Here is a 25,530-nt window from a genome sequence, read left to right as displayed (position 1 = left end):
ACCCTTCGTATTGCTTCATATTTAAACTATCTATGATAAAAATGCTAATTAGAACAATATGAAGCGATATAAAAGGTTTATTTAAATTTTTCACTTTAATTTGAACATTACTACAATTAAAAATGAAAATTGAAAAATTGGCTAAAATCGAGGATTTTGAAAAATAAAACCATTAAAAAAATTAAAAATATTACTTTTTTGGTGATCAAGTCTTTTTTTATAATTTTTTTTATATAAATTTTACTGAGTTTTATTTATACGAAATGGGTTATGATAACTCGATTTAGATAATAATAAATTGTACATTGATGAATCGTTATAACCATCGACAAATATTGTCTCTCATAGAAACTTTATGTTAAAAAAATATTATGATGATTCACATAATATTTATTTAAGTCCACTACATTACAGTAATTGAATTTTAAATAATAGATACTATTAATTTTTTACTAATCAATTATAAAATGTTTATTATGTTGAGATTTGAGCACATCTCATCAGAAGGAGAAATAAAGATCATGACAATTCTTATGTTTAAAAAGAAAAGGGCATTGCACGTAATTTTGAGCTCCGATTCGTCAAAAGCTACAAGAACAAGTACATACTACACACTATAAAGAAAAATGCTTTATAACCCACTTTTTTAATCCATCTTCTGTAACTCTCCTTACGTGATAATATATTCAATTTTCTTTCAAAAATGTATATCCCAAAAACCATCCACTCTCTAATTGTCACGTCGTACAAGAAAATGGGTTAAAATAGATGGTTTATATAGCATTACTATACTATAAACAAGTATAATAATTTGTAATTATTAAATTAGCCGTTGTTAAATATCTATTTAAGCAAAGCTTCAGTAATAGCCAAATTGTTGCTAGCAATCATACTGAGTTCATTATCAAACTCCTTCATTGGAGAGTTCATATCAGATTCTTCAAGAAATGCTTCATCACATGTATCAATATCTGATACAGTGGCACTGAGTACAGTTTTAAGCTTATCAATATCATGATTTGAAAGTGCAGTAATTGCATCTTCAATATCAGTTAGTCCTGAATCATACATTTCTGCGCATGTATCCAAACAGGCTTTAGTAGATTTCGGTGTAGCGGGATTCGCGCACATTTTTCTTGCGTGTGCTAATGCTTTTTCGAATCCTTTATGCAGAGCTTGCATTTCCATTTTCAAGACGGATATAGGATCGGATTCTCCAGTCTGGAACATAGAGATTGAGGTGAGACATTCTAATGGATGATCGGTTGTTCCGCAAACTTTCAGCAGTACGGGATTGTGCGCCGGAGCTGGCATTTGGTTGAATAGTATTGGCAATACACTCGGTGGTTGGGCGGTAGAATCAGAGGCGGGGGATGACGATGATGATGCAGGTGAGTCAACGTCGGGTGAGTCAGAGTCGGGTGCAAATAATGACGATGATGGTGCAGATGAGTCAGCATCGGGTGCAAATAATGACGATGATGGTGCAGGTGAGTCAGAGTCAGGTGGAAATAACGACGATGATGATGCAGGTGAGTCAGAGTCAGGTGGAAATAACGACGATGATGATGCAGGTGAGTCAGTGTCAGGTGGATATAATGACGATGGAGATTCAGCAGGTGAATTTGAAAATGGAGATTCCGCAGGTGAATCTGATAACGGAGATTCCGCAGGTGAGTCCGTTGTTGAATAAAACTGCGTAGGAGGATCAGCTATAGTAGAAATTGGCAAAGGAGAAGGAGAAGGTGAAGAAGAAGGAGAGAGGTCTTGGCAGTCTGCAATGATTGAGATGAGAGAAGAAAAAATGAACAATATGAATTTTTTTTTGAGCTGCATCATCTTTTTTTATTATTATTAATTCCTTAAAAAATAATTAATTTTTGAAGTAGAGAAAACAAGAGGGAGAACATATTGTGCTAAATTTATAAACAAAATGTGGGTTTAGAAGGTTTAATGGTTACGAGGGAAAATAGGTTTTCCATTGAAAATAATGTCATGTTCAAAATTAGGTGCAACTGAAATAGACACTATTAAATTACTGATGGCTTAGTAGAATTTAGTTAGTTGCGAAAACAAAAAAGGGTTCAATTAGGTTATAGGCAACAACAGAAAAACAACTTAATCAATGACTTGCTACTTTCTATTGATCTTAATTTTGCATTCCACAGAAATTTGATTATAACTTAATATGATAATAAATGAAAAGAAGATTAAGCCAAAAAAATAAAACCCGAAGAACAATCCAATGGAACCAACTACATAGCTATATGTACAAAATTTCAGCACTTACCGTCTCCGCTGATCAATGAGACTTCCTGAAAGAATCCCTATAGTTGCTTTGACCTCTTCAATTTGTCGAATTCCTCGAATCAAAGTTCCGGGCAACAAAAACAACACTTTTACTAAGTGTTGACTACTTTAGAGAGGAGAACCATTCATCGTCCTTCATGGAGATCTTCGGAGAAAATGGCTGTTCGAGAGATGTTGTCGTTGTCAAAGCCACTCAGACCAGAGTATGGACCTGAGGAGAATATTGAAGATGTTCCATCAGACTCATATGTAGTAGACGACTGTCTCATGTTTGGTCGGGCATTGGCGGCTGACATGGAATCTTGATATTCTGTGACACGTTGTACCATTTTAAGTGACTGTACTACTTCACCCATGGTGGGTCGCTGGTTTGCCTCAGGGGCAACACAAGCTGCTGCTATGGTGCAAACCCGTATAAAATCTTCTTTTGGATATTTTCCCCCGAGCTTTGGATCAGCGAGCTCTTCTAGCCGATCTTTGTCTCTTAGAATTGGTCTGGCCTGAAATCAATACCATGCATGAATAATCAAAACTTAAAACGTAAAACATCAAGTGGTTTCAACTGTCTCGGTATACTTTTTAAAAGTTAAAAGGAAATACTTCTGAAATTTTTGGAAGAGAAAATATGAAAAAGATCTATCCAGCCTACTAACCCAAGTGACAAGATTTTCCTGCCCGGATGGTTGTGACATATCCACTGGTTTCCTTCCAGTCAGCAACTCAAGAAGAACAACTCCATAGCTATAAACATCACTTTTTACTAGTAGATGTCCTGTCATGGCATATTCAGGAGCGACATACCTGAAAATTAACATTGTTCTCTATCAATGATGCCATATGAGTAATAATAAGATCATCAAAGAGAAAGTACGAGTAATAACAAACAAAAAATAAATTAAAATCATGAGCGAGACTAACCCAAAAGTTCCCATGACACGAGTGGAAAGGTAATTTGCTCTGCCTTCTGGTGCCTGTTTCGCAAGTCCAAAATCGGCAACTTTAGCATGAAAATCATTTTCAAGCAATATATTTGATGCCTTGAAATCTCTGTGGATAACACAGGGTTGCGAGTCCTCATGCAGGTACGTAAGTCCTCTTGCAGCATCAAGTGCAATCTTCATTCTAGAGTCCCAATCTAAAGGGCAGTTTACTCCCAAAGGACCTGAAACAAAACAGAAGAACCAATAGAGTTGTGTTCTTCACAAATAGTGAAATATCCTACGTTGCAGAATGCAATTATTAATGTTCTTCACATGCAAAGAAATACTGTATAATGCACGAGCTCGATAGAATTACCAGTCCCAAATGCACATTAAGAATTGAACTTCTCACAGTTCAGATCATAAAGTATAGTGAATAATTTTAAAATTATGTTCTTTGCTAACTAATTTTGAGTAATTTACTTATTATACTACTAAAAGTACACTATGCCCACTAATCTTATCTGAGTACAACAAATGCATCAGTGCCCAAAAAAAGTTGCAAAGCATAGGTGGACACTTTAATAATCTCTCTCCATCACTGCTAATGTGTCACTATCAATAGCTCAAAAAATTGTTCTAAAGGCAAAAAATTCTATGGATGATACTAGGCTAAAGAAATGTTTCTTCCTAATATTTCTATGGCAATGAAAGTTCTGTTTTCATGATAAGTACTAAAATTTAAAGGAAATCATTCAATTCATGCTAGGAGGGTCTTTCGTTTAAATTCAGAAATTACCATGTAGCCAGGCCTCTAAGCTTCCATTTGGAACAAGCTCATAACACAGTAAATTTTGCGAGGAATCACGGTTAGTGAAGTACCCCACAAGTTTGACAAGATTACGATGATGCAACCTACTAAGCATCTCAACCTCAACTAGAAATTCTTTATCTCCTTGCTGCCCTCCACAAGTTAGCCTCTTAATTGCTACAGCTGTACCATCGCTTAGAACACCCTTGAAAACTTTACCAAACCCACCCTCTCCGAGAATGCTTGCAGGCTCAAAGTTGTTTGTTGCTTCTTTAAGTTCTTCATAGGCTAGAAAACGTGTACTGCTAGGATGTGGGAGAGATCCTCCCGCTGGAATTGCATCCAGTGTCCTAGGTTTCACTGAGAAAAGGGGAAAATATTATAATAAGAAAATGTAAGAAGGAACTAAAAGAGAACCTACAAAGTTCTGCAATATGAATTCATCATGAAAAAACAAAGAGTTTAAGGAACATCTCGTTTCATGTGGTAACCAAAAATTCTTTGAATGTGGTAACCGAAAATTCTTTGAGTAGTCAACTGTTAACGAAGTGTCTGAAAAGGTCCAAAGAATTGTGATTATAGCCCAAGCTTGCAATTCAAGTTTTTAAATAGCTAAACAGACAAGCAAGAGCAGAACATTTTCTTTTTAAAATTCTACAAAAAAAATGGAATCATGCTTAAATGCTTAATATACGAGGGAATATATACGACCAGTAATAATGGTACTCTGAATAATTTCTATCAATGCATAAATTCACAGATAAGCTTCAAAGATGTCATTTAAGCTAATAGTTTGTGCTGCTCATTTCTAGAGATCCTTCAATTGTTTAAGATACATACCAGGTTCTTTAGGAGATCCTTTAGACTTCCGTCCACGGAATGCACATGAGCAGATCACAAACATTGTTACAATAGCGATGATTATAATTCCAGCACCAATACAGAGAAAAAGAATCAGATTCGAATGTTTGCCTTGGTCTGAAGTGCTGACTGGTGAGGAGGTTGTAGATTGATGTGCCGGTGCTTCCACAGGGGTTAAAGCAGCGACTGGAGCTGGATTTAAATAAGAGATGAAATCTAAGTAAAGCTGCAAGAATGTACACTCCAAAACCATGTTTTTACCATAAAAGGCAATAACTTGGCAAAACTATGTCAATTTGTAACTGTAATCAATAATAGCACAAAAAAGAAAGAATTAAATCTCAATCAGAAAGTGTGCCATTGCACTTCTATTTATGTAAATCTTGAAACTCAATTTGTTCATATAGTTATTAAACATTAGAATTACTTTTTTCCCATATTATTGCTTTGTTATTATCTTCGCCATTATTTTGTATAGCAAGGTTGCACCTTTTATCACATCAAAGAAAACCACACTCGTACAAACAATGGACGCACTATTGCTTTGAAAGCAAAGTGAAAAAATATTAAGCAATGGAGCAAGGAAAATTTACCTTGAGAAGGTGCAGGAGGTTCAAACCAAGTAAGGTTAAGAAGTCTGTAATCACCCACAACAGTAGAGTCAAAGTGAACCTTATGTGATGCTAGCGAAGAGTTTATAAGAGATGCATCATTGGAAGAGAAACTGATTCCCGTGTGAGGAGTAACATCCATTGAGATATTTAATCTTGACAAGCTGAGCACATAAAAGTTGATCAGCTCAATTTGAGAAACTCGCAAACCAAGCTGGGAAGCTAATTCTTGCAGAAATTTGTCCCAAGGAGGATTTTGCGACACATTCACAAGGAGAAGGTCAAGCTTTATTGGATACACACAATGACAGTCATTACTCCCTCGTTTCAACACCATGTCGGGTTTGCAACAATCTAATAGAACATGAAATCAATCTTTTTGTTAGCAGTCACATAGGCAGTAACAATTACAAATTTATGATAGATGCTTTTCAGTTAGCTTTTGATAGTGACATACTGGATGCGAAAATTTATTAAAGCATATAAAACAGTAAACTAATTGATAAAATTTAGCAGAATTTGTCTCCGTCTTACCAGAAATGTGAGGAGACAATGGAGGTTGAGCTAAACCAGTAGCATTCGCACCCTCACTAGACTGTATAGGTGCAATGTCTACCAGTCCAACACTAGGTGGCACTAGTCCACCCTTCTTCATCGACGGTTTTGACAAACGAGAACTAGTAGGAGGGTGACTAGAAGTTATCAACGGGCCATAATTAGGAGGCTGAGCTGGTGCAATTCCAACTCCTGGTGTACCAAGCGGAGCAAATTGCTTTCTTCGTGGTTTATGATACGATGGCAGGTTAGCTGGCAAAGGTAAATTGGGAATAGCTGGCGCCCTACTTGGCGGTATTATCCGTGCTTTAGAAAGTCGATCATTGCCATCAGCACAAGTGATGTGAATTACACAACATAAAACCAGCAATAAATAGCACAATTTTCTTGATACTTCTGCACCTAGTACATTCCACAAAATAGAAATCTCAATTCGAACACAAATTGACGTAAATTCACAGTAAAATTTAATCAATTTACACAATCTGTAACTTTATACAGCTAAAACGCTCCTGCATTTTACAATTTCACTCAAATTCACAGTAAAATTCAGCTTTCTAAGATATAACAAGCTAAGCCCTAACAGTAACCTAAACAAACAAAAATTACCTGTAGTAATAGCGACTGGAAGCACCGACATCACAGACCCGTCGACTAAATACAAAAACAGCCGTTAGATCTGCGAAACTTCAAGCAAAATGAACAGCAAAATCACAGTGTTAAACAGGAGCACTACAAGCAGGAGGAAGACTCCTGAGTTACAGCAAATGACGGAGGATCCAACGGTGGGGATTTCACCACAAAAACAGTAACTCCAAGCTCACAACTCCGAGCAAAACCCTCCATTTCTAACTAAATCGAAAGAAATCAAATTAAAGAAACAAAAAAAGGAATAAAATGAATTAATTAATGAATCAGTTATTTGCTGTGATATTGTTATTATTATTATTATGAGTGTTGGTGGAGATATCGTTGGTTTTACTCTGTCATTAGTAGTAGTACTAGAGAAGCTTTTGCTGTTAATTTTGTTTTGTTTTAATTTAATTTAATAATTTTTGGGTTTATGCTTTTTAGATTTTTGATTTAATTGAGGGTCTGAAAAGAAGTGATGGCCAACTGACCCTGCTTTTTCATTTATTTCTTTATGTCCGCCGTTAACGGAAAAACACAGACTAACGGTAAAAATAATTAAGAAAAATGTGGGAGCAGTTGTAATTAGATTTCTCTGCGCTGCTCGTCTACTTTTCTTCCCTAGACTTGTCCTCTCAGTTGGATAGGGTCGGTTCGGTTAAATTGAATTCGGTTTGGTAAAAGAATTGGTTCGATTACAAGGTTTTTTTTTATAAAAAATTGATAAATCATTAATTATAGTTTATTCAATTTTAATTAATTTATTAGATAGAATTAAATGACTAATTCAGTCTGTATGATTTTATGTTTTTAAATATTTTAATTAATTTGGAAAAATTGATATTGGTTAAATTAATAATTTGATCGGTTAAATTAATGGAATAAATTATTTTAATTAATTTGAATTGATAAGTTTTAACTGAATTGACCATTTAGTGATGTGGCGAGGTCTGTTACCTTTAATCCCATAATATAAGATAAAAAAGAGTCTCCAATCCAATCTATCGATGGTGACATTGTAGAGAGCCGTTGAATGAGAAGCGTAATTTGTTGGCAAAATACGGTATGATTTAAATTTGCATACAAGACATGCATTTGCAAACTAGGCTATGGTGACGATTGAATTGTGACAGCACCTACCATTAATTTGGGACAGCGAATTTTATTTACGTGGAGCCTTTCACACTTGTTATTTATTGTCTTTGTTTCCACTATATCCAAATCTATATCCTTTATACTTTTGATTAATTCAAAAACATTAACTTTGAAATTTTCTAATTTATAGCTTTTATATGGTAAAGCCGTACAATATACGGATATAATGCGAGTCAAATTCGACTAAAATTAAAATTGTAAAATAAATGTTAAAATAAATAAATTATTATTCTATTTTAATGTATTTTCTTCTAAAATTACTTACTTTCGATTGAAGGATAATTAAATGGTTGAAATTTAACTAGATAGTTTCGATTAAAAATTCATTGATTTATTTTTTATTTCTCGCTTAATAAAAATGATTATTATAAACTAAATCAGTTAAAATTATATTAATTTAAATTATAAAATCGAATCAAAAGAATTAGTGGTTGATTCAATTAAATCAATAAATAGTTATTATTGAAAATAATTGAAAACAAAATATTTAGTTAATTTAAGGTCTAATCACTCAAAAACCCCTCACCTTTAATTTTTTTTCAATTCCACCCCGACGTTGAAAATTTGTCAATTTTACCCACTTTTGAATTTTTCGTTTTCAATTGTACCCCAATATTTTAATTTTTGTTTATTTTTTTACTTAAATGATGAAATCATTCAATTAATTAAGTCTAAACATGAAATTAAATTATTTTTTATTCAAAAAAGTATAAATAAGTCCTTTATTTTTAAAAACTAACTAAAAACCATAATCAAATTGACACTAATTTAAATTCTTAATTAATTTAACTAAATTTAAATAAATTTTAAAAATATACAATCAATATATGCGAGACATGGAGAATGTTTTAAACAAATTTCCAAACGCAAAAGACGTTAATTTAATTTTTTGGGGTACAATTGAAACACAAAAATGCAAAATAGGGTAAAATTGACAAATTTTCAGCGTCAGGGTATGATTGAAAAGGGGCTAAAAGGTCGGGGTTTTTTAAAACATTAGGCCTTAATTTAATCAATCAAAGCTTTTAACCATAATTTAATTGATTTTTTTATGAATTAAGTGAACTCTTCTTTTAAATAGTTTTGATCTGTCACAAACCAATGAATTGCGAGGAATTAAAAAAAATATGGTCCGCTGGATGGGCCCTTTGCAACAGTTGAATGGATATGATGGTGTCTGTCAGGCGCCAAATGCATGATGGGCAACAGTATCACCCAACACTCTGCACGTTCCTAACACTTCCTCGTGCGCTTTCTTCTTTACTCGGCATCAACTTTATAGTTGAAGTTGAACCAGAAAGGAAAGACTTGTTGGATTGGAAGTAATACCATAAACAAGAAACCTTCATAAGTAGTAAAAAATTCAAAAAATAAAATATATATTTAGTTAATGTACTACCATATTGTTTTAATTGACCCCCTCCATTTTATTTATTAAAATTGAATACCTATATTTTTTATTTTATAGATGTTAAGTTCCTCTGTCACAAAAAAGAAAGTATGTGTACTTCACGTGTCGTTAGTGTGAATGGAATAAATTTTTTATTTATTTTTTAAATTTATTTTTTCAATTGAATTACTACACTTTTATTTTTATTTAAAGTAAGTCTTTTAATTGGGGTTTTTCAATTAGACTTGATATTGTTAATATATTAAATTTAGTAATTAATTTGTGAGTAATTATTTTCTTATAAAATGTACTTTTCCAAAAATTAGATAACTATAATCCAAAGTGGGTCGAAATACTTTTTTAGATGACTTAATTAATAGATTGTTCTTGGAGAAACCCTATAACGGACCTAGATATAAAATTTTGAAAGAGGCCAACATATAATTAAATTGTATATATTAATATTAATATTGTTTAAAAATAAAAATTCATAACACCACGTCAGCATTATATATAAAACTAGAATAGAAATCAATATACGCTTTAGGATAAAAAATAATAATTATTAAGTCGGGAAATATATATATATATATATATATAAGAAATTTAAATAAAAAAATGAGGTTCATAAATATATGTTAAATAGTCAAAATAAATATAATAAATTCCATGTAACTATAATTTTTGTATTATTATAAAAAAATTATAAATAAACACTTGTACAATATCAGAAAAAAAAGCAGATTTAGTCCATTTATTTATGTTTCTTATTTGTATACAGAAAAAAAAAAGCAGATTTAGTCCATTTATTTATGTTTCTTATTTGTATACAGAAAGAAAAGCAGATTTAGTACAATATCAATTTTAATCTATAGAACTCAAATACCTCATAAGTGATTTGGTCCATTTATTTATGTTTCTTGAGGGGGCCATGGCCACTCCAGGTCTCAATGACGGTCTGTCACCATACTAGTTAATAGTTACCATATAATAATAATTGCAGAAATGCCAAAACAAATACTACTAATTTGCTAAACTAAATTGGCTCGATGCATAAAAAAAATCACAAACTTTCGCGTGTTTTTAATATTTGACAGAAATTTTTAATTTTAATATAAATATACGAACTATTAATTTTTTTGCATATATGATCAATATTTCCGTTTTAGGTCAAAAAACAGTGCCTTTTTAGGTAAAAAACATTGCCGTTTTAGGTCAACAACGGTAACGTTTTATGTCAAAAAGGTACCCGTGTTATATATGTAAAAAATTGATAGTTTATAAATTTATATGTCAAAATTAAAAATTCGTGTCAAATACCAAAAACACGCGAAAGTTGGTAATTTTTGGAGCATTTAAGTCAAATAAATTTACGAATTCCATCAAATATGACAGCATTTATGTAAGAGTTGTATTTTTTAATTAATCCAGTGAATTATTTGTCCTAAAATGTACATTTTTTTGTACATTGCTTTTAATAAATTGAATATGTGTATATTGAATCTGAGCTAATTGCATCTAAGCTTTCTTCTTCTTATTATTCTAATAGTCTTGCAACATTGATGCTTTCATTTTTTTAAAATATTTGAATTACTACAAATATATATGACTCATGAGCTCCAATTAGGAGTTTGCAAAAATCAAACCGAAATGAAATCGCAACTACAGTTCAGTTATTTGTTGAATATGGTTTGATTCGATATGTGATTAGGTAAAAGTTTGGCGTTTGATTTTTGATTTGGACGTTTTGAAAACCGAAAAAACTGAAAAACCTAACAATGAAATAAAAAATAACACAAATTTATATTTTTTAGTTTTTATTTCTTTATTATAGTTAATATATAGGTTAGTAAATCCCACACAACATTATAAATTTGCTAATAAATATATAGAGAAAATTATTCGATACTTATTATTTAATATTTGAATTAATTTTAAAATTAAAAAAGTAAATATTTTGGGCTTTTAACCGAACCAAAGTTTTGGGCTTCTTACATATATGCTTGATTTTGATTAGGGCTTTTCAAACATACTCCAGCATTAAAAAGTTAGCAGATATACGCTTTTTTTAATTGTATGTTTCCAAACTTACTTTCCCTTCTCTATTAACATAATTAACAATGTTAATACACAACCTACCGTTCCGAACTTTCTTTCTCTGATCTTCTTTTCAATTTCTTTTTCAAATTCAGTACAAAAATCAAAATTAGAATAAATTTATAGAATCAAATAGCAGATTTGTTGGAAAAAATTAAAAATGCGAATTTTATTATATATTAATTTGTAGAAAAAGGCTAGATCCGAATAAGAAAAAATGGAGCTTAATTGTCTAATAGAATTGTTTTTAAAGAATTTATTGTACAACAATCTGGGTAAGTTGTTATCTTTATTATTTTGAATTTAGCTTTTTAATTTTGTATTTTAAAACTTGTTATTTTTTAATTTCTGCTGAATTTTTATTTAAATTCTACATTAATTCAATAATTGATTAGATATCTAATAAATTTGATTGTTGGACTATTGATCTGGTTTGAAGTATTCAATTTCTTCTTGATTTGGTTTGAACCATTGATTTGATTTGAAGTATTCAATTTCACAGTGTCAATGTCAATGAATAACGAACGACTCCTTCAGTGTGAAGTTTATTAGTTTGCTGAGCATGAATGTAATCTCCCGCTTGTCATCTGATGGTGAGTCCTAGAAACTGTGTTGATACTCATAACCATGTTTTCTTCATAATACACTCTATATTCCATTTGTAAAAATGTATGTTCATACCCAATGATACTTTCATCAACCGTACCACCACCATATAAACCAAAATCCTCACCTATCATTCTCACCCACTATGCCTTTATGATTTCATCTTACACAATTTAATTATAATGCATTAGTATATTTATGTTTTATAGTAACACCTGTTTTTCTTCCAATATAAATAGACAACCAATATCTATGGTATTCATTCTTTTAATAATTTCAAAATCAACTATCTCTACTTTCTTAAATATACCATATAATTTTAAATTTTTTACTACTTTGATCCATTATCTTTTCGAGTGCTGTCAAATATATTTATGTATAGTTATGTGTGTATGTGTAGAAATTAAGTTCATGGAGTTTTACAATCACAGTATGATCATTAATTTGTTAAATAAATCCATTTTGATACTTTTTGTTTTTGTTTGTCTCTTGAATAGATGAAAAATGATCTCATATTTATTCATTATAATGGACAGTGGAATCACAGCATGAACTACATCTATTTTGATGTTAATGGAATGGTTTTGACGAATGAAGTTGACTACATCAGTTTACTACGAAAACTGAATAATCAACTGAAAAGTAATCAGAGAGCAACTGAAATAGAAGTCAAGTATCAATTGAAAGACGGTTATCCACCTTTTAAGATACAAGATAATATTATTTTTTTATATGTCGTAATCTCATTATTCTTTCTATTTTTATTTCATTTGTTTATATTTGAGGAAAATTGGCTATATGTATTATTTAAGTAGCTTTTAGTTAGCTCATGAGTAGCTCATTAGCTACAGGTCTTGCAAAGTAGAATATGAATGTGTCTTGGCACCAGAAAATGGCTCCATGAACTTTACAATTCACACCTATAGCATAGACTTGCATCCTCTGATTCAATGTAGATTCTCATCAAAAAGTTGCATAGCTTGCGTCCTTCCATCTTTATATTAATTTTTGTTAGTATGTTTTGTGTACTGAAAATTAAAATTGTTGTGAAGTAAGATGAGACAAGAATAATGTATTGAATCAAATGCAGAGTAAAAGCAACTTTAGAAAACTTTGGAGTTGCTTTATGGTACTTTTTATGTTACATAAATTGATTCTTTTGATAAATATGTGTCTAAATTTAAATTTTATTAAACAAAATATGATTAAATCATTCACATTTAATTAGAAAATAAATTTTTTGTTCAATTATTATAAAATTTAAGCAGTTTTTTGGTAGCTTATGAGTAGCTAAAAACTCATCTGAATACTTATATCATCAATGCACTAAAATAACACACATTTATGAAATGTAAAATCTAAGGAATTAAAGCATCATCATTTGATAACATATAATAGAAAAAATAATCCAACAAACTTCAAATTTTTAGACATGAAAATATAAAAGTATTATAATTATATAACATCACTACGTTTTCTCTATAATAATAATTTTTCTTTTCTTTTTGCATGCTTCTACCGTTGGTGCAGCTTCAATGTCTTTAATCTTTGCTTTAATCTTCTTTTTTTCTCCTTTACCTTCTTCTATATTTGGTGTAGCTTGAAAATCGGTTATCGCCATTGGTGGTTTCTTTGACTTTGCATGAAAATACAACAATATACAATATCTAGATTTTATATTTTCAATAAAAAGTTGATAAGGCACCTTCCTCCCTTCTATGATGTACTCGGCAAATGCAGCGACAATCGCTATGTAAGAAGTAAAAACATGATATAATCACCAAATTGTGTCACAAAAAGAAACAGAAGATATTACAGTTACAAAAACATAACCACAACGTAAACAAAGCACATTCCATGTAAAAAAGGGGAATGTCAACGCATACGAAAAAAAAAACGATTGATCTTAATTAATAAACCCGCTAAAGACGCAAACTATCTATGATAAAATGCATTCATTTAAATATACATAGGAATATTCTGAAAATAACATGCTTATATGTTGTCAAGTTACTATCAATCTACTGTCAAAATACAGTCAAGCTACTATCAAGATACTGTAAAAATGTATGCCAAAGTAGGTTAATACCTTTATGCTCATAGTTTAATATTGAGATTAGATGCATCAACTAAGATACATTCGTCTTCTTATAGACAGTTTAAGTTAATTTATAGCTACCAGCATATAGTGTCATATAAGATTGTAAATATATACGATACTATGGAATCAGATACAATTCATTCTCGTTATTTAATTCCAAATCATAAAATACCCTGTTGCGAATCTCTATATTCAAAAATATGACATTAAGAAGAAAGTACAAATTTACAACCAAAATATTCTATAGCCAACAAATAAATCAATGCAAATAACTTCATTTAACAATAAAATTAAGAGAAAAATACGTGTTGTACGCCCTTTAATAACAAGCATCAAATGTGAACAAAATGAAAGTGTATTCTAATCAAACGCATAGTGAAAATAAAAGAAATAAGCAACAATGTTCAAACTAAAAAAGAATTATCTCTGCAAATTATACTATCAGTCTGAATAAAATTTTCTATAAACTTATAATCAAAAAGAAGATATATATATCATAAAATAAAAGTTGACAGTTGGATGAACAAATGGTCAATCCTAGAGTCAAATAAGCTTCAGCCATTACAAATTTAGGTTTTACATAAGCAAGTATAAGTTTATTGTTCTTCATAATGCATATGCAGATATGCATTATGAACTTTAAGAAATCTACCTGTTATCCCTTATATGCGCTTCATATCTACCTATCCATCTGTGTCTACAAAATTAAAAACAGATTGTTAACAACGATGAAAAATAACACATAAAATTAAAAACTCATATTAAAAAAAAACCTAGAAACCAAAAAGGAAAAATAATTATTTCTAGTAATTATGAACATAGAAAACTGATTAGAATTAGTCTTTTTTTTGTGATTTTATAGATTAATTAAGAAATTAAAAAGAACCCATAAATTGAAATACCCAATTTAAAAAAAAAACTAATCGAAAACAAAAATTAGAAAAGATAAATTCAAATACCTAAATCATAATTTTTACCTTTATAGGAGAGAATCAATCAAAACTTTAAACGAACAAAGAAGAAGAAGAAAAGGGTTATCAGGAATAAACGCGATAGCGAGCGAAAGACTAGTCAGGCGGAGAAAACGATTTGCAGAAATGAGCACAATGACGGCAGGGAAAAAAAGGCGTAAAAGTGAGAAGAGAAACTTTAAAAAGGAGCACGCTTGATAACTTAATAGTTAAAAGAGTATTTTTAAAATAAATTTTGAAAATGATGTACACAGCGTCATTTCCTCAAAAAAAAAGGGCTAAGTACATATATGCCCGATTTGGGCTGGACCTTTTCAAAACTACTCCACCATTAAAAAGATAGCAAAAGTAAGCTTTTTTTTCCTTTTTGTTTGCATTTGCACTCTTTTTAAAGAGAAGCTACATAACACTTGTCAATTTAGAGCCAATACTTCACATGTTACATCCATAAAAGAAATAAACAACTGTCATTGTTTTACTATCATTGAAAATATATATGTTTATATTATGTTAATTTTCTTTTTCGATTAACTGCAAATTTGATTTATTTTAAATTTTATATTCTCCGTCTTTAAACTTTATATGTGAAAAATTTGTGATTCAATCATTTTTTTTTCTAATTTCTCATATTTTCTCTCCATTTTTAAAAATCTAACTACTCCAAATTAATTTTTCAATTTGAACAATAACTATATAAAAATCAAAAACAAATGAATAATTTAAAAATAATCATTAAAAACATTTAAATTTTTATTATTTTTATTGTTGTTATTAGAGTGAAAATATTAAATTTTAAGTCAAATATTGAATAAATTTACTTACATGGTAAGACATTTATCTATCTTTAAATATTTATTTATTTTGATATGTGAACACTTGTTTTTTTGTATTAAAACTCTTTCTTGTCTAATTTTTTTATTTTTGTTTATTTAATATTTTATTATTATTATTTTAAAATCGTTATCTATTGATACCTCTTATCTAAGTTTACACTTATCAATAATATAATAAAGTTGGATATAATTGAAACGAAATCCTGCGTTTCATGACAAATTGGATAAAATTGAAAGGTTAGACTTTTGTAAAATTTTCTTCAAATGTTTGGCCTTTTTTCATCATTTGAACTTTTTTTATTGCTCGTTAGTTGCTCTTTTGGCTGCTCGTTGGTTGCTCCTTAGTTGATTGTTGGTTACTCATTTTTTATTCTTTTATCATCTAAATTTAGACATATATCTCAATTTAAATTATATTTTAATTATTCATTGGTTATCATCCAAATTTAGACATATATCTTAATTTTATTTCAATTTTAATTACTCATGGTTATTTTTTTATTATATATTAATTATTATTTTATTGCTCGTTAGTTGCTCTTTTGGTTGCTCGTGGTTGATCATTAGTTGATCGTTGGTTGCTCGTTAGTTGATTATTGGTTACTCATTATTTATTCTTCACATATAAGAATTTATATCTAAATTTAGACAAATATCTTATGTATTTAAACTCTTTTAAAAAAAATGACGTCTATATTATTTAAATTTTAGGGATACAGAAAAAGTTCAACCAATTAAATACAAATTAATAATAATATACAGATATTTTACATAGTTTGATTTTTAATAATTTTGTGCATGCAATTTTTATAAACCAAACACTTTTTTTTGTTACAAGAATTAGAAGCATAAGCCTGAAAACTAATCTATAGCAATCCTTCTGCAGTAAGCTACTCCATGTTCATCATGCATCAACCATTGCAAAAGACTTCTTGGAGGGTTATCATGAAAAATAAAACCAGCTATATCATCATCACTCGAAGATGCCGCTGTAAAGTTAGCTTCTCTGTTAACGTGAGTGATTAAAATTTCCCAATTTCTATTCATTAAAGCTCAGATAGCAGCTGCGATATTAGCATGAAAGCCATGAAAACTGTTACCATTCAGCTTATCAACAACTATTCTGTTATCAAATTCCACAACTTCCAAGCCATTTGCAAACTGAAATAAACTCCCTGCAATTCAGCACCATGGACCGAACCCTTTCCAAGATTAGCAGCAAAACTACCTAACCAGCAAGCAACCATTATCGTGTCTAGCAATTCCACCAACCTTGGCAACCCCTGAAATTAGATTGAAAGCTCCATTAGTATTCACTTTCATCCAGTTTTGTCGAGGCCGCTTCCAACCAATCTGCACTTCATGATCAGCTCGTCTAATTAAGTTGTTTAAGGCCTGATCATTTAAGGCTCTATTAATATAATCAACTTGCCTCTTAATACCTCAAATAATTTGATCCATCGACTTTCAAAAACAAAGCAATTACACCAAAGCCATAAACCAAACACTTTAATTAAACACAACCAAACATTTTAGCTAAACATAATTAAACATTTAATTTTGATGAATATTAGCCAATGGATATAATACTGATCAAACTGAAACAAAAAAGATTAATTAATACATAGTATAGTAGCAATCAAGCAACCTCCTTTTGCTAAATAATGGAACAATATCAATAACAAAAGGGACCAAAAAAATCATAAAAACTATTTGGTACAGGAGCAAAAATAAATAAATAAATGGAGATTATTTATAATTAGTAGCCATGTGCACCAATAAATCGTACTAATTTTGCTAATTAATAACCAAATATGAAAAACATCAATAAGTCGTACAAATCAGCAAAGCTGAACCATCAGATCCATAAATTAAAAATGAAAAAAATAGTGATATACCTGTTCTTTTATAGAAGAGGGAGAGATCTAAATTATTGCTAACTTTTGCAATCTCATCTTCTTTATGTTTTTTTAAGATCAACTACTTCAGAATCACATAGATTTTCTTTTCAATTCTTCTCTGTTTTCGACTCCCATTTACACCGAAGGTATCATCCTCCTTGTCGGCATATTCATCGTCTTTCACGTCCTCCACAACAGGTTCATCCTCTTATGGTGTTTTGGATTATTACTTCTTCAAGAGAAAGATCTGCCCAATTACTTCTAGGTTAAAAAGGAAATATAGTAAAATGATGTTAGAAAGACAATTATTCGGAGAAGAAGATAGTTAAAGGAGATAATGATTTGAAGGCTTAGAAAAGAGCGTATAAGAAAAGAGCGTATAAGTGGAAAGAGAAAATTAAAAAAAGCGTACGCTTGATATCAAAATTTGTGGGGGAGTATTTTCACAAAGTTTAAAGAAAAGAGGGTACTCTATGTAATTTCCTCCAAAGTTTTTGGTTCGGTTTGGTGCAATCTGAATTTAAAATGTGATCTGCTTCGATTTTAAATTTTAATTTTCGATTTATTCGATTTCGCAACTGAACCAACCGATTGCACAGTTGTAGTTACAAGTGATACAATAATAGCTAGCTGAAGCTAAATTTGATAACAAAGGATTAAATGTTGAATTTTTTTTAGAACAAACAACCTACATTATTCAATAATTTATTGATCAACAAGTATATATTGTTGAATCTTAGAAGAATCCCTTCAAGACACTCAACAATTGGTTTGGATTGGTAATTTTGGTTGAAGGTTCTTTATGGTGAGATATTTTTACAATTAGTTTTACCTTTTAAAAAAAATTGCATGCTTTTGCCGGAGAGTATTTCACAAAATATAAAAAACAATACACACTTTTTTATATATATTTTTTGATATTTTAAAAAAAAAAGCACCAATCAATATTATCTATTACATAACATTAAAATTGGACCCAAATCACTGTAGCAGGAACAGTGTTTTTGGTTCCAATTTATTATGTTATTTCATCTCTTATTACAATGTTGCCACTGCTTTTATAATATCGATTTGAAATTTTTTGTCAGTATATGATTACTCTCTGAAAATTAACCATAATTGTATGAGTCCCACATGTCATGCTATTTCAAATTCCACGTGGCTTAATATATTGGTCCCTAGGTTTCCAACAATTTCATTTTGGTAATAATTTTAATTACTTTAGTAAGTTATGGGGATGAATATAAAATAGGTTTTTGACAAAAAAGTGCCTCCCCAATATAAAAATTATGAATTTGTGCCCCAAAATACAGAATTTACGTTTTTGTACCTGGGGCCCACGCTGCCCGCAATGGCTCTTTACAGGCAGAAATCTAGCCCGCAAAGAGCCATTGCGGACCAGTTAATCCAGCTGATTAACAGCTGGATTAATTCTTAAACAGCCCGCAATGGCTCTTTGCGGGCTGCTTAAGAAGCCAATGATTGGGGAGATTCTCTCCCCAATCATTGGCAGCAGATATAATAATTATTTAAAAAAAATATAAATTATTTTGTTATTAATTTTTTAAAAAAACTTAACAAATAAAAATTAAAATATTATAAATAAAAATTATCTACAATTTCGATATTTAAAAAGAATCGAGCGTCTTTCCGACTAATATGCAAGCGATAAAGATAAATTAATAATGAAATTATACACAATTAAAAGTAACCGTAAATAAATTAATAATGCAAAAATAAAAAATTGTACAAAAATAATAAAACTACTCAGTAAAGTCTCTATCAGGACTCCGTAAGCGTGTCCTCATGTCGTAACCCTTGTTGACACGTCGACTCATCTGACTATCAGTTAATCGGCGGTAACGTCTTCCATCGGGTCCGGAGCTTCTCTCTCCACTATCGGCGACTGGACTGGCCACATCCTCAATCTCGTCATCATCATGCACATCAGGAGCAGGAGCCTGTGAGGAGGGGTCTAACCTTAATCCCAGAGAAAAAGAAGGAGCCTGCATTCCTTGAAAGTCACTAAACGGCTGTGGGTCCTGAACCAAATTGTAGATCCAAGGGTCATCAAGAGAAAAATGCATCTGGGAGGGACTCTAAATCGGGCGAGAAGAGGAGCCCGGATCTTGACCTGGCGGCATCGGAATGTAGCCCTCCATAAGTCGGGACCGCTGTGAGGGAGGAGTGGTCAGGGAGCTAAAGTTCCAAGAATCGTCAAATACAGGAACAGTCGGCAAATATGTAGGTGTCTGAGGAGGAGGTGTTTGCGCCGTCTGAGTCGCCTGGAACGGGGTAAAAGCAGAAGCCGGATGCTGTGAGAACTGTGGAAGAGGAGTGGCCAGCGGCGTAATGTAATCTGCCTGCCCAAATGACGGGCCTACATAGGGTACAGACGAAGGCGATACCGTAAAAGACGAAGCTGGATACCGGCGAATGAAGTCCTCGATATCCCCAAAGAAATCATCCTGAAAGAAAAGAAAGTAGTATTTATTATAATTGATATTGTAATGGAAAATATTTAAATTGAGATTGAAACGTACCTGTGCCGGGAGAGGGTCCGTAGGTGGTACCGAAAAGGATGCAGCTGGTGGGCACTGTGTCTGCGCTGAGGTACTCCCATAATACGTCGTAGACCCGTAATACTGTCGGACGAAATCTTCGGTATCCCCGTGAAAGTCGACCTAAAAAAACAAATTGTTTATTAGAATTATTAATTTAATATTAAATAAAAGAAAATTTAGATTAAAACGTACCGGGGGTGGCATAGGGTTCTCTGCCATCTCGCGTGTCTCCTTCTGAGGTCTGGCTCTACCCCGACGACGACCTCGTATAGTATAAAGTAGAACCCAAAAACACTGTACATTGAACAGTGTTTTTGGGTTCCAACTTATTTTACTTTCTTAAGCTTTATTACAATCATGCCATTATCTCTATGAATTACCCTTGAATAATTCAAAAATTCCGTCTATATCCTTGGTTCTTATCTGTTTTTTTTTCCTTTCTCCTCCATACTTTGTTACTGTGTGCTTTGCCTCTGTTTTATTGTAAGATTTAATTCCTCCCATATTTTCAATCTTTGGCTTGATCTTCTTTGTTTTCCCTGGTTTATCACCGACTCTCTCATCGCCTCTATTTTTTCTCGCTACTTCTTCTTTTTATCACTGTTTCCTGCACCTGATATTCACGTCTTAACCCTATTTTGCTCGATTTCGTGAATATGACGATGTTTAGAGGTTTTAGTTATTTACTACTTACTTGGGTCAATTTCAGTGCAACATTTCAATTGATTTCTTTTGCCTGATTGTTATAATTTTTACAAGTTTAAAAATCTGTCTTACTATTTTCTTTTTTTTCTTTTGTTTTTTTAGTGACTTGCCAGCTGATCATAAATGTCAATCGACCCCCTTGAGGTGTTTTGCTGTAAACCCTAATATTTTTAGTTTCTATGTTTATTAATTTTTTGTTTTCGAATAACTGTATTAATTTTTCATATGAAGGTGTACTTTTATTTTATTGATTGATAATCGATTTTGAATGTGTAGGCTACAGTTTGATGATATTAGAATTTGAAATGTTTCAGTTATCATTATATCATAATTTGAAATATAGACAATTTATGTTCAATACTTACTAATTACAGTATTTCATTTCATTTATAGGACTATCAGTTTTTAATTTGTGGGCAGAAGGAACTGAAGCTTTGTGAAATAAAATGCAGGAGTATAAGAAATAGACACTTTAGCGATGTGAATTTGATATTACTTTCCTTTCCTGCTATTCCCATTATGATTTTCATTCTGGCTGGTCCGTGCTATTCCACTTGATGTATTTGTGTTGCGATATTGCATTGCTAGAGTTCGCATAATAATTAATAATAAATCAATGAAATGTGACCTAAGAATCGTAAAATGAGCTTTCAAAAGTTATTATGCAAGATTTTTTTGGCCTTTTCATTCAGATTTCGAGAAATAAATGGTGAGTACACATAGGTCTGTCTAATAGCGAGAATCATGTAGATGGATGCTTTGATTAATGCTGCAATCCTTGGACATGAAGGTGATCCAGGCACCACACAATTAAGTATCTGTCATAGTTCACATAAATAAGTAAGCTTAATCACCATGCATAATGCATACTTGTGCTATTTTTCAATGTAGGTAGTGGAAACTCATGAAAGTTTCTTGAAAATAATTTCAAACTTAATTCCTATTACAGATTGCCTTAACATGTTTATTTTCAGAAAAATGTATTCTCTGTAATTTTATGTTCCTATTTCTTTCTTACTTTGTTTATGTACTGTAGCTCGAGAATATAAAAGAACAATGGTTTAGAAAGAGATAAATTTAAATCAAGATATAGCAGGAATTGCATTGTAATTAGACTTTGAGCCATGGTGTAGCATCATAATTAAGATGAGATTATAGTTTCTTGGTGAAAAGGTACTTATATATCCATTCTACACAAAAATAAATCCTTGAAATAATCCAATAGGGTCCATGTTGCATGCTTTGTATTGTCTTCAAATTTCCCTGGCGCTACTTGGGTTACTGAATTATGGTATCACCTATAAAGGAGATGTAGCATCTAGACTCTTCGAAAAAGCAGCAACATCAATTAATCTGAACTCATTTGTGTATTTTTACAGTAACTAAATGCAACAAATATGTTTGTAGCCGATCATTTTTAACTGAAACAGCTAGACATGTTTGGTTTCATAAATGAGATTAATTTTAAATATTTTTATTGTTAAACTATGATTTGTTTATAGAATACTCAAAACTTCTTCATACGAGTACTTTAGTTTTGAATTAAATGTAATTTTTAATCTGCTATATAATTAATGTATGATTAATTATGCGTCCTTCCAAAAATATTTAAAATGATTTGATCTTTTTTATGTTTTGGAAGTTATGACATTACAATGAACAATTAATCGTATTCTGAAATTTAATATAAATTCTACTTTAAATTAAATATGTTTAATTTCGAAGCGAATGCAAGGGCTGAAATAAAATATTTACCGTTTGGAGTATTTTTATGTATAATTAAATTAATTTTATTTTATGTCTGTGTTTTTCTGTTGGTTATTCTTTAGTTAAATAATTTTTTCCCGAAGCATCGCGAGGGTGTCGTACTAGTATATATATATATATATGAAAATATAGTATTGAGTCCATGCTTCTTTTGAGGAAATGACACAATATACTCTCTTTTTTCAAAAGTTTGCATAAATACTCACTCCAAAACTCTAATTTCAAGCGTGCTCCTTTTTAGTTTTTTTTCTTTCATTTATACGCTATTTTTCATTTTCTATCTTCTTCTCCAAATGATAGCCTTTTTAATATATTGTTTGGTGCTTCCTCTTTAACCCATAAATAATTGAGCAGATCCATTCTCTCGGAGAAGCAAGGACCCATAAACACTTTAAAAACGAAGATGAACGAGCTGTGGAGGACGTGAAAAACGATTAAGATGCCGCCGCCGACGAAAATGCCGCGCCGACGAAGATGCCACCAACGATGAAGATGATGATGATGAGAAGGACGATGAACCGCCGGTGCAAATGGGAGTTAAAAGTAGAGAGCAAAAGTGAAAAGAAGATCTATGAGATTTTAAAATAGATCTTAAAAATGTTAGAAAGATGAGATTACAATTTTTTTTCTCTCTTTCAATATCCAGAAATGAGTAGTATGGTGATAAAGAAATGTCAAACAAAGAAGATAAAGAAGTAAATATTTTTGGGTCTTTTTCTTCTTCTGAAGGCAAAGAGTTAGCTTGAAAAATCTGGTTTGATTTTTTTATTTTGGAAATTTTAATTTATCTCAGCTACTTGTGGTCATTAATTCTGTCAACCTTCTTGTTCTATAATAGTACAAATTTATTCTAAAAGCAATCGCTAGAAAAAAAGTGCATTATCTTTTTCTTTTTATAAATGCAGCGACGCTAGTTATTATGTTCAAGTATGAAAAACAACTCTGAAGATACAGTGATCAACTTGTCTCAGTTTTTAAAATTTAAATAATATAGATATCATTTTTTTTTAAAAAGAGATCAAATACATAAGATATATGTCTAAAATTAGATGAGAAATTTTTATATGTGAAAAATAAATATCGAACAACCAATGATCAACTAACGAGCAACCAAGAACAACCAATAAGCACCAAAAGAGCAACCAATCAGCAACTGACGAGCAATAAAAAAAACAATCAACGAGCAATAAAAAACAACTAACAAACAATTTAAACTAAAATCAAATAAAATTTAATTTTTATACATATCTCTTTTTATTCATTTTGTTTATATTTTATAAATTGTTAACTTTAAAATATATTTATAAATTTTATTTTTCAATTTGTTTAAATTTTTTATAGAGAAAACATTTTATCTGAGATAAAAACGAAATTTTTTTATTAAAAAAATTCAAAAAGTGACCAACCAAAGTAGGTCACTGTCAGAGTGTGATTGATAATTTTTCTAAAGAGTAATATAGGATGTATAATAAAATAGGATAGGTTTGTTACATAAATAAAAGAGCACGTGTTTGGTAGGGCACAAAAGACAAACAAAAATAAAGAGTACCTTTGTAAACTAAAAGAGAAAAAAAGCGTATAAGTGCTATCTTTTTATAGCAGGCGTATCTTTGCTATATGAACCCCTAATTCGAGTATTTTCGACAAAAGCCCGCTTCTTTTTGTCTTTGGACAAGCCATCAACATCCAAGCTGCAAGCCCATTTTCATAGACGCGGCCCCAAAACTTAGTTTTGGGCTTTGTACAAAAATGCTTGAATAAATAGTTTATATAGCAATTATACGCTAGACATAAAACATTTGCACTTATACGCTTTTTCTTTCTTTTAGTTTGCACATGTACATTCTTTTTTTATTTGTTTTTTAACTCATCTTAACACGTGCTCTCTTATTCATTAATTGTGTAAGAAACCCACTCATATTCTATCATGCATATTATATTACTCTCTTGCAAAAACTTTATAAATCAAACTCTGACATTAATCTATTTTAATTGGTTACTTAATTTTTTATTAGTATTAGGAGGGTTAGCATCAACCAAATATATTATGTTTTTCATCTTAGAACAAAATTTTCTCATTTAATATTTCTTTTACCATAATGATTTAAATAAAAAAAATTAAGCAAATTAATAAATAAAAATTATAAATATATTTGTAAATTAAAAATAAAATAAAAAAGGAAGATATGTGTGAATATTAAATTTGTTTTAATTTTAATTTTAATTATTTATTGGTTTTATTGCTCGTTGATTTTTTTAGGCCAAATAATAAAAAAACTAAACCTTTTATGAAAGTTCTACAAAAAATCTAAATATTTCAATTTTATCCAATTTGTCATGAAACACATGATTTTCGTTTTAATAATGTCCAAATAAAAATGGCACGTGATTTTACTTATGTGGAACTGACGTGGCATGCCGCACATATGCCACTATGGCAAATTTTAGGTACAAATTGCAAATAAATTTTTTAAATTTTTTTAAAAGAATATTACACCCTTAGAGGTTTGACACTTTTTGCACTTTTTAAGAACTAATTTGCGCTTTTTACCTAATGTTTGCCATAGTGATATATGTGTGTTATGTCATGTCAGCGCCACTTAGGTGCAACATAAAAAAAAATGCCAATTTAGAGTATGAAATATTTAATCATGGGTAGGGCAAGCTCTTTTATTCTGGTTCATGCTTTCTCTTGGCTATATAGTTCAGATATAATTGAAACGAAATCATGCGTTTCAGGAC

At 30.7% G+C, this 25,530-nt stretch overlaps 2 protein-coding genes and 3 long non-coding RNA genes across 6 annotated transcripts; 1 reads left to right on the top strand and 4 right to left on the bottom strand.

Moving 5' to 3' along the window:
* Nucleotides 1-517: 517 nt before the first annotated feature.
* Nucleotides 518-1,896, bottom strand: LOC126687090 (cell wall protein RBR3-like). The gene has a single exon (XM_050381455.2). The coding sequence runs from the start codon at nucleotides 1,837-1,839 to the stop codon at nucleotides 844-846; it is 996 nt and encodes a 331-aa protein (XP_050237412.1). The 5' UTR covers nucleotides 1,840-1,896; the 3' UTR covers nucleotides 518-843.
* Nucleotides 1,897-2,118: 222 nt separating this feature from the next.
* Nucleotides 2,119-7,160, bottom strand: LOC126687089 (proline-rich receptor-like protein kinase PERK3). 2 transcript variants are annotated; one of them, XM_050381453.2, is made up of 8 exons: nucleotides 6,678-7,160; nucleotides 6,048-6,470; nucleotides 5,496-5,867; nucleotides 4,882-5,094; nucleotides 4,030-4,401; nucleotides 3,229-3,472; nucleotides 2,964-3,111; nucleotides 2,119-2,810 (listed from the first exon to the last, which is right to left on the bottom strand). In XM_050381453.2, the coding sequence occupies exons 1-8, from the start codon at nucleotides 6,706-6,708 to the stop codon at nucleotides 2,436-2,438; spliced, it is 2,178 nt and encodes a 725-aa protein (XP_050237410.1). In that variant the 5' UTR covers nucleotides 6,709-7,160; the 3' UTR covers nucleotides 2,119-2,435. The 2 variants fall into 2 exon arrangements, with proteins under 2 accessions (XP_050237410.1, XP_050237411.1); XM_050381454.2 differs by having other exon boundaries at nucleotides 6,048-6,464.
* Nucleotides 7,161-13,395: 6,235 nt separating this feature from the next.
* LOC126685690 (uncharacterized) lies at nucleotides 13,396-15,195 on the bottom strand. The gene is made up of 3 exons (XR_007643713.2): nucleotides 15,025-15,195; nucleotides 14,700-14,744; nucleotides 13,396-13,695 (listed from the first exon to the last, which is right to left on the bottom strand). It is a non-coding gene; the product is annotated as an uncharacterized LOC126685690 (long non-coding RNA).
* Nucleotides 15,196-16,576: 1,381 nt separating this feature from the next.
* LOC126653507 (uncharacterized) lies at nucleotides 16,577-18,210 on the bottom strand. Its single transcript, XR_007632248.2, has 2 exons — nucleotides 17,750-18,210; nucleotides 16,577-17,134 (listed from the first exon to the last, which is right to left on the bottom strand). It is a non-coding gene; the product is annotated as an uncharacterized LOC126653507 (long non-coding RNA).
* A 2,415-nt stretch (nucleotides 18,211-20,625) lies between these two features.
* LOC126686367 (uncharacterized) lies at nucleotides 20,626-21,595 on the top strand. Its single transcript, XR_007643925.2, has 3 exons — nucleotides 20,626-20,988; nucleotides 21,124-21,165; nucleotides 21,415-21,595. It is a non-coding gene; the product is annotated as an uncharacterized LOC126686367 (long non-coding RNA).
* Nucleotides 21,596-25,530: the final 3,935 nt, after the last annotated feature.

Source organism: Mercurialis annua, linkage group LG6, assembly GCF_937616625.2.
Source record: "Mercurialis annua linkage group LG6, ddMerAnnu1.2, whole genome shotgun sequence".
NCBI classification, from domain to species: Eukaryota; Viridiplantae; Streptophyta; class Magnoliopsida; order Malpighiales; family Euphorbiaceae; genus Mercurialis; species Mercurialis annua.
This window is presented reverse-complemented; position numbering and strand designations above follow the sequence as displayed.

Coding starts and splice junctions, on each gene's coding strand:
- LOC126687089 (XM_050381453.2), bottom strand. CDS start 6,708: ATGTCGGTGCTTCCAGTCGCTATTACTACAG. Junction 6,471..6,677: donor TCCAGTCGCTATTACTACAG/GTAATTTTTGTT, acceptor GGAATGTACTAG/GTGCAGAAGTATCAAGAAAA. Junction 4,402..4,881: donor AGGATCTCCTAAAGAACCTG/GTATGTATCTTA, acceptor CCCTTTTCTCAG/TGAAACCTAGGACACTGGAT.
- LOC126687090 (XM_050381455.2), bottom strand. CDS start 1,839: ATGATGCAGCTCAAAAAAAAATTCATATTGTTCATTTTTTCTTCTCTC.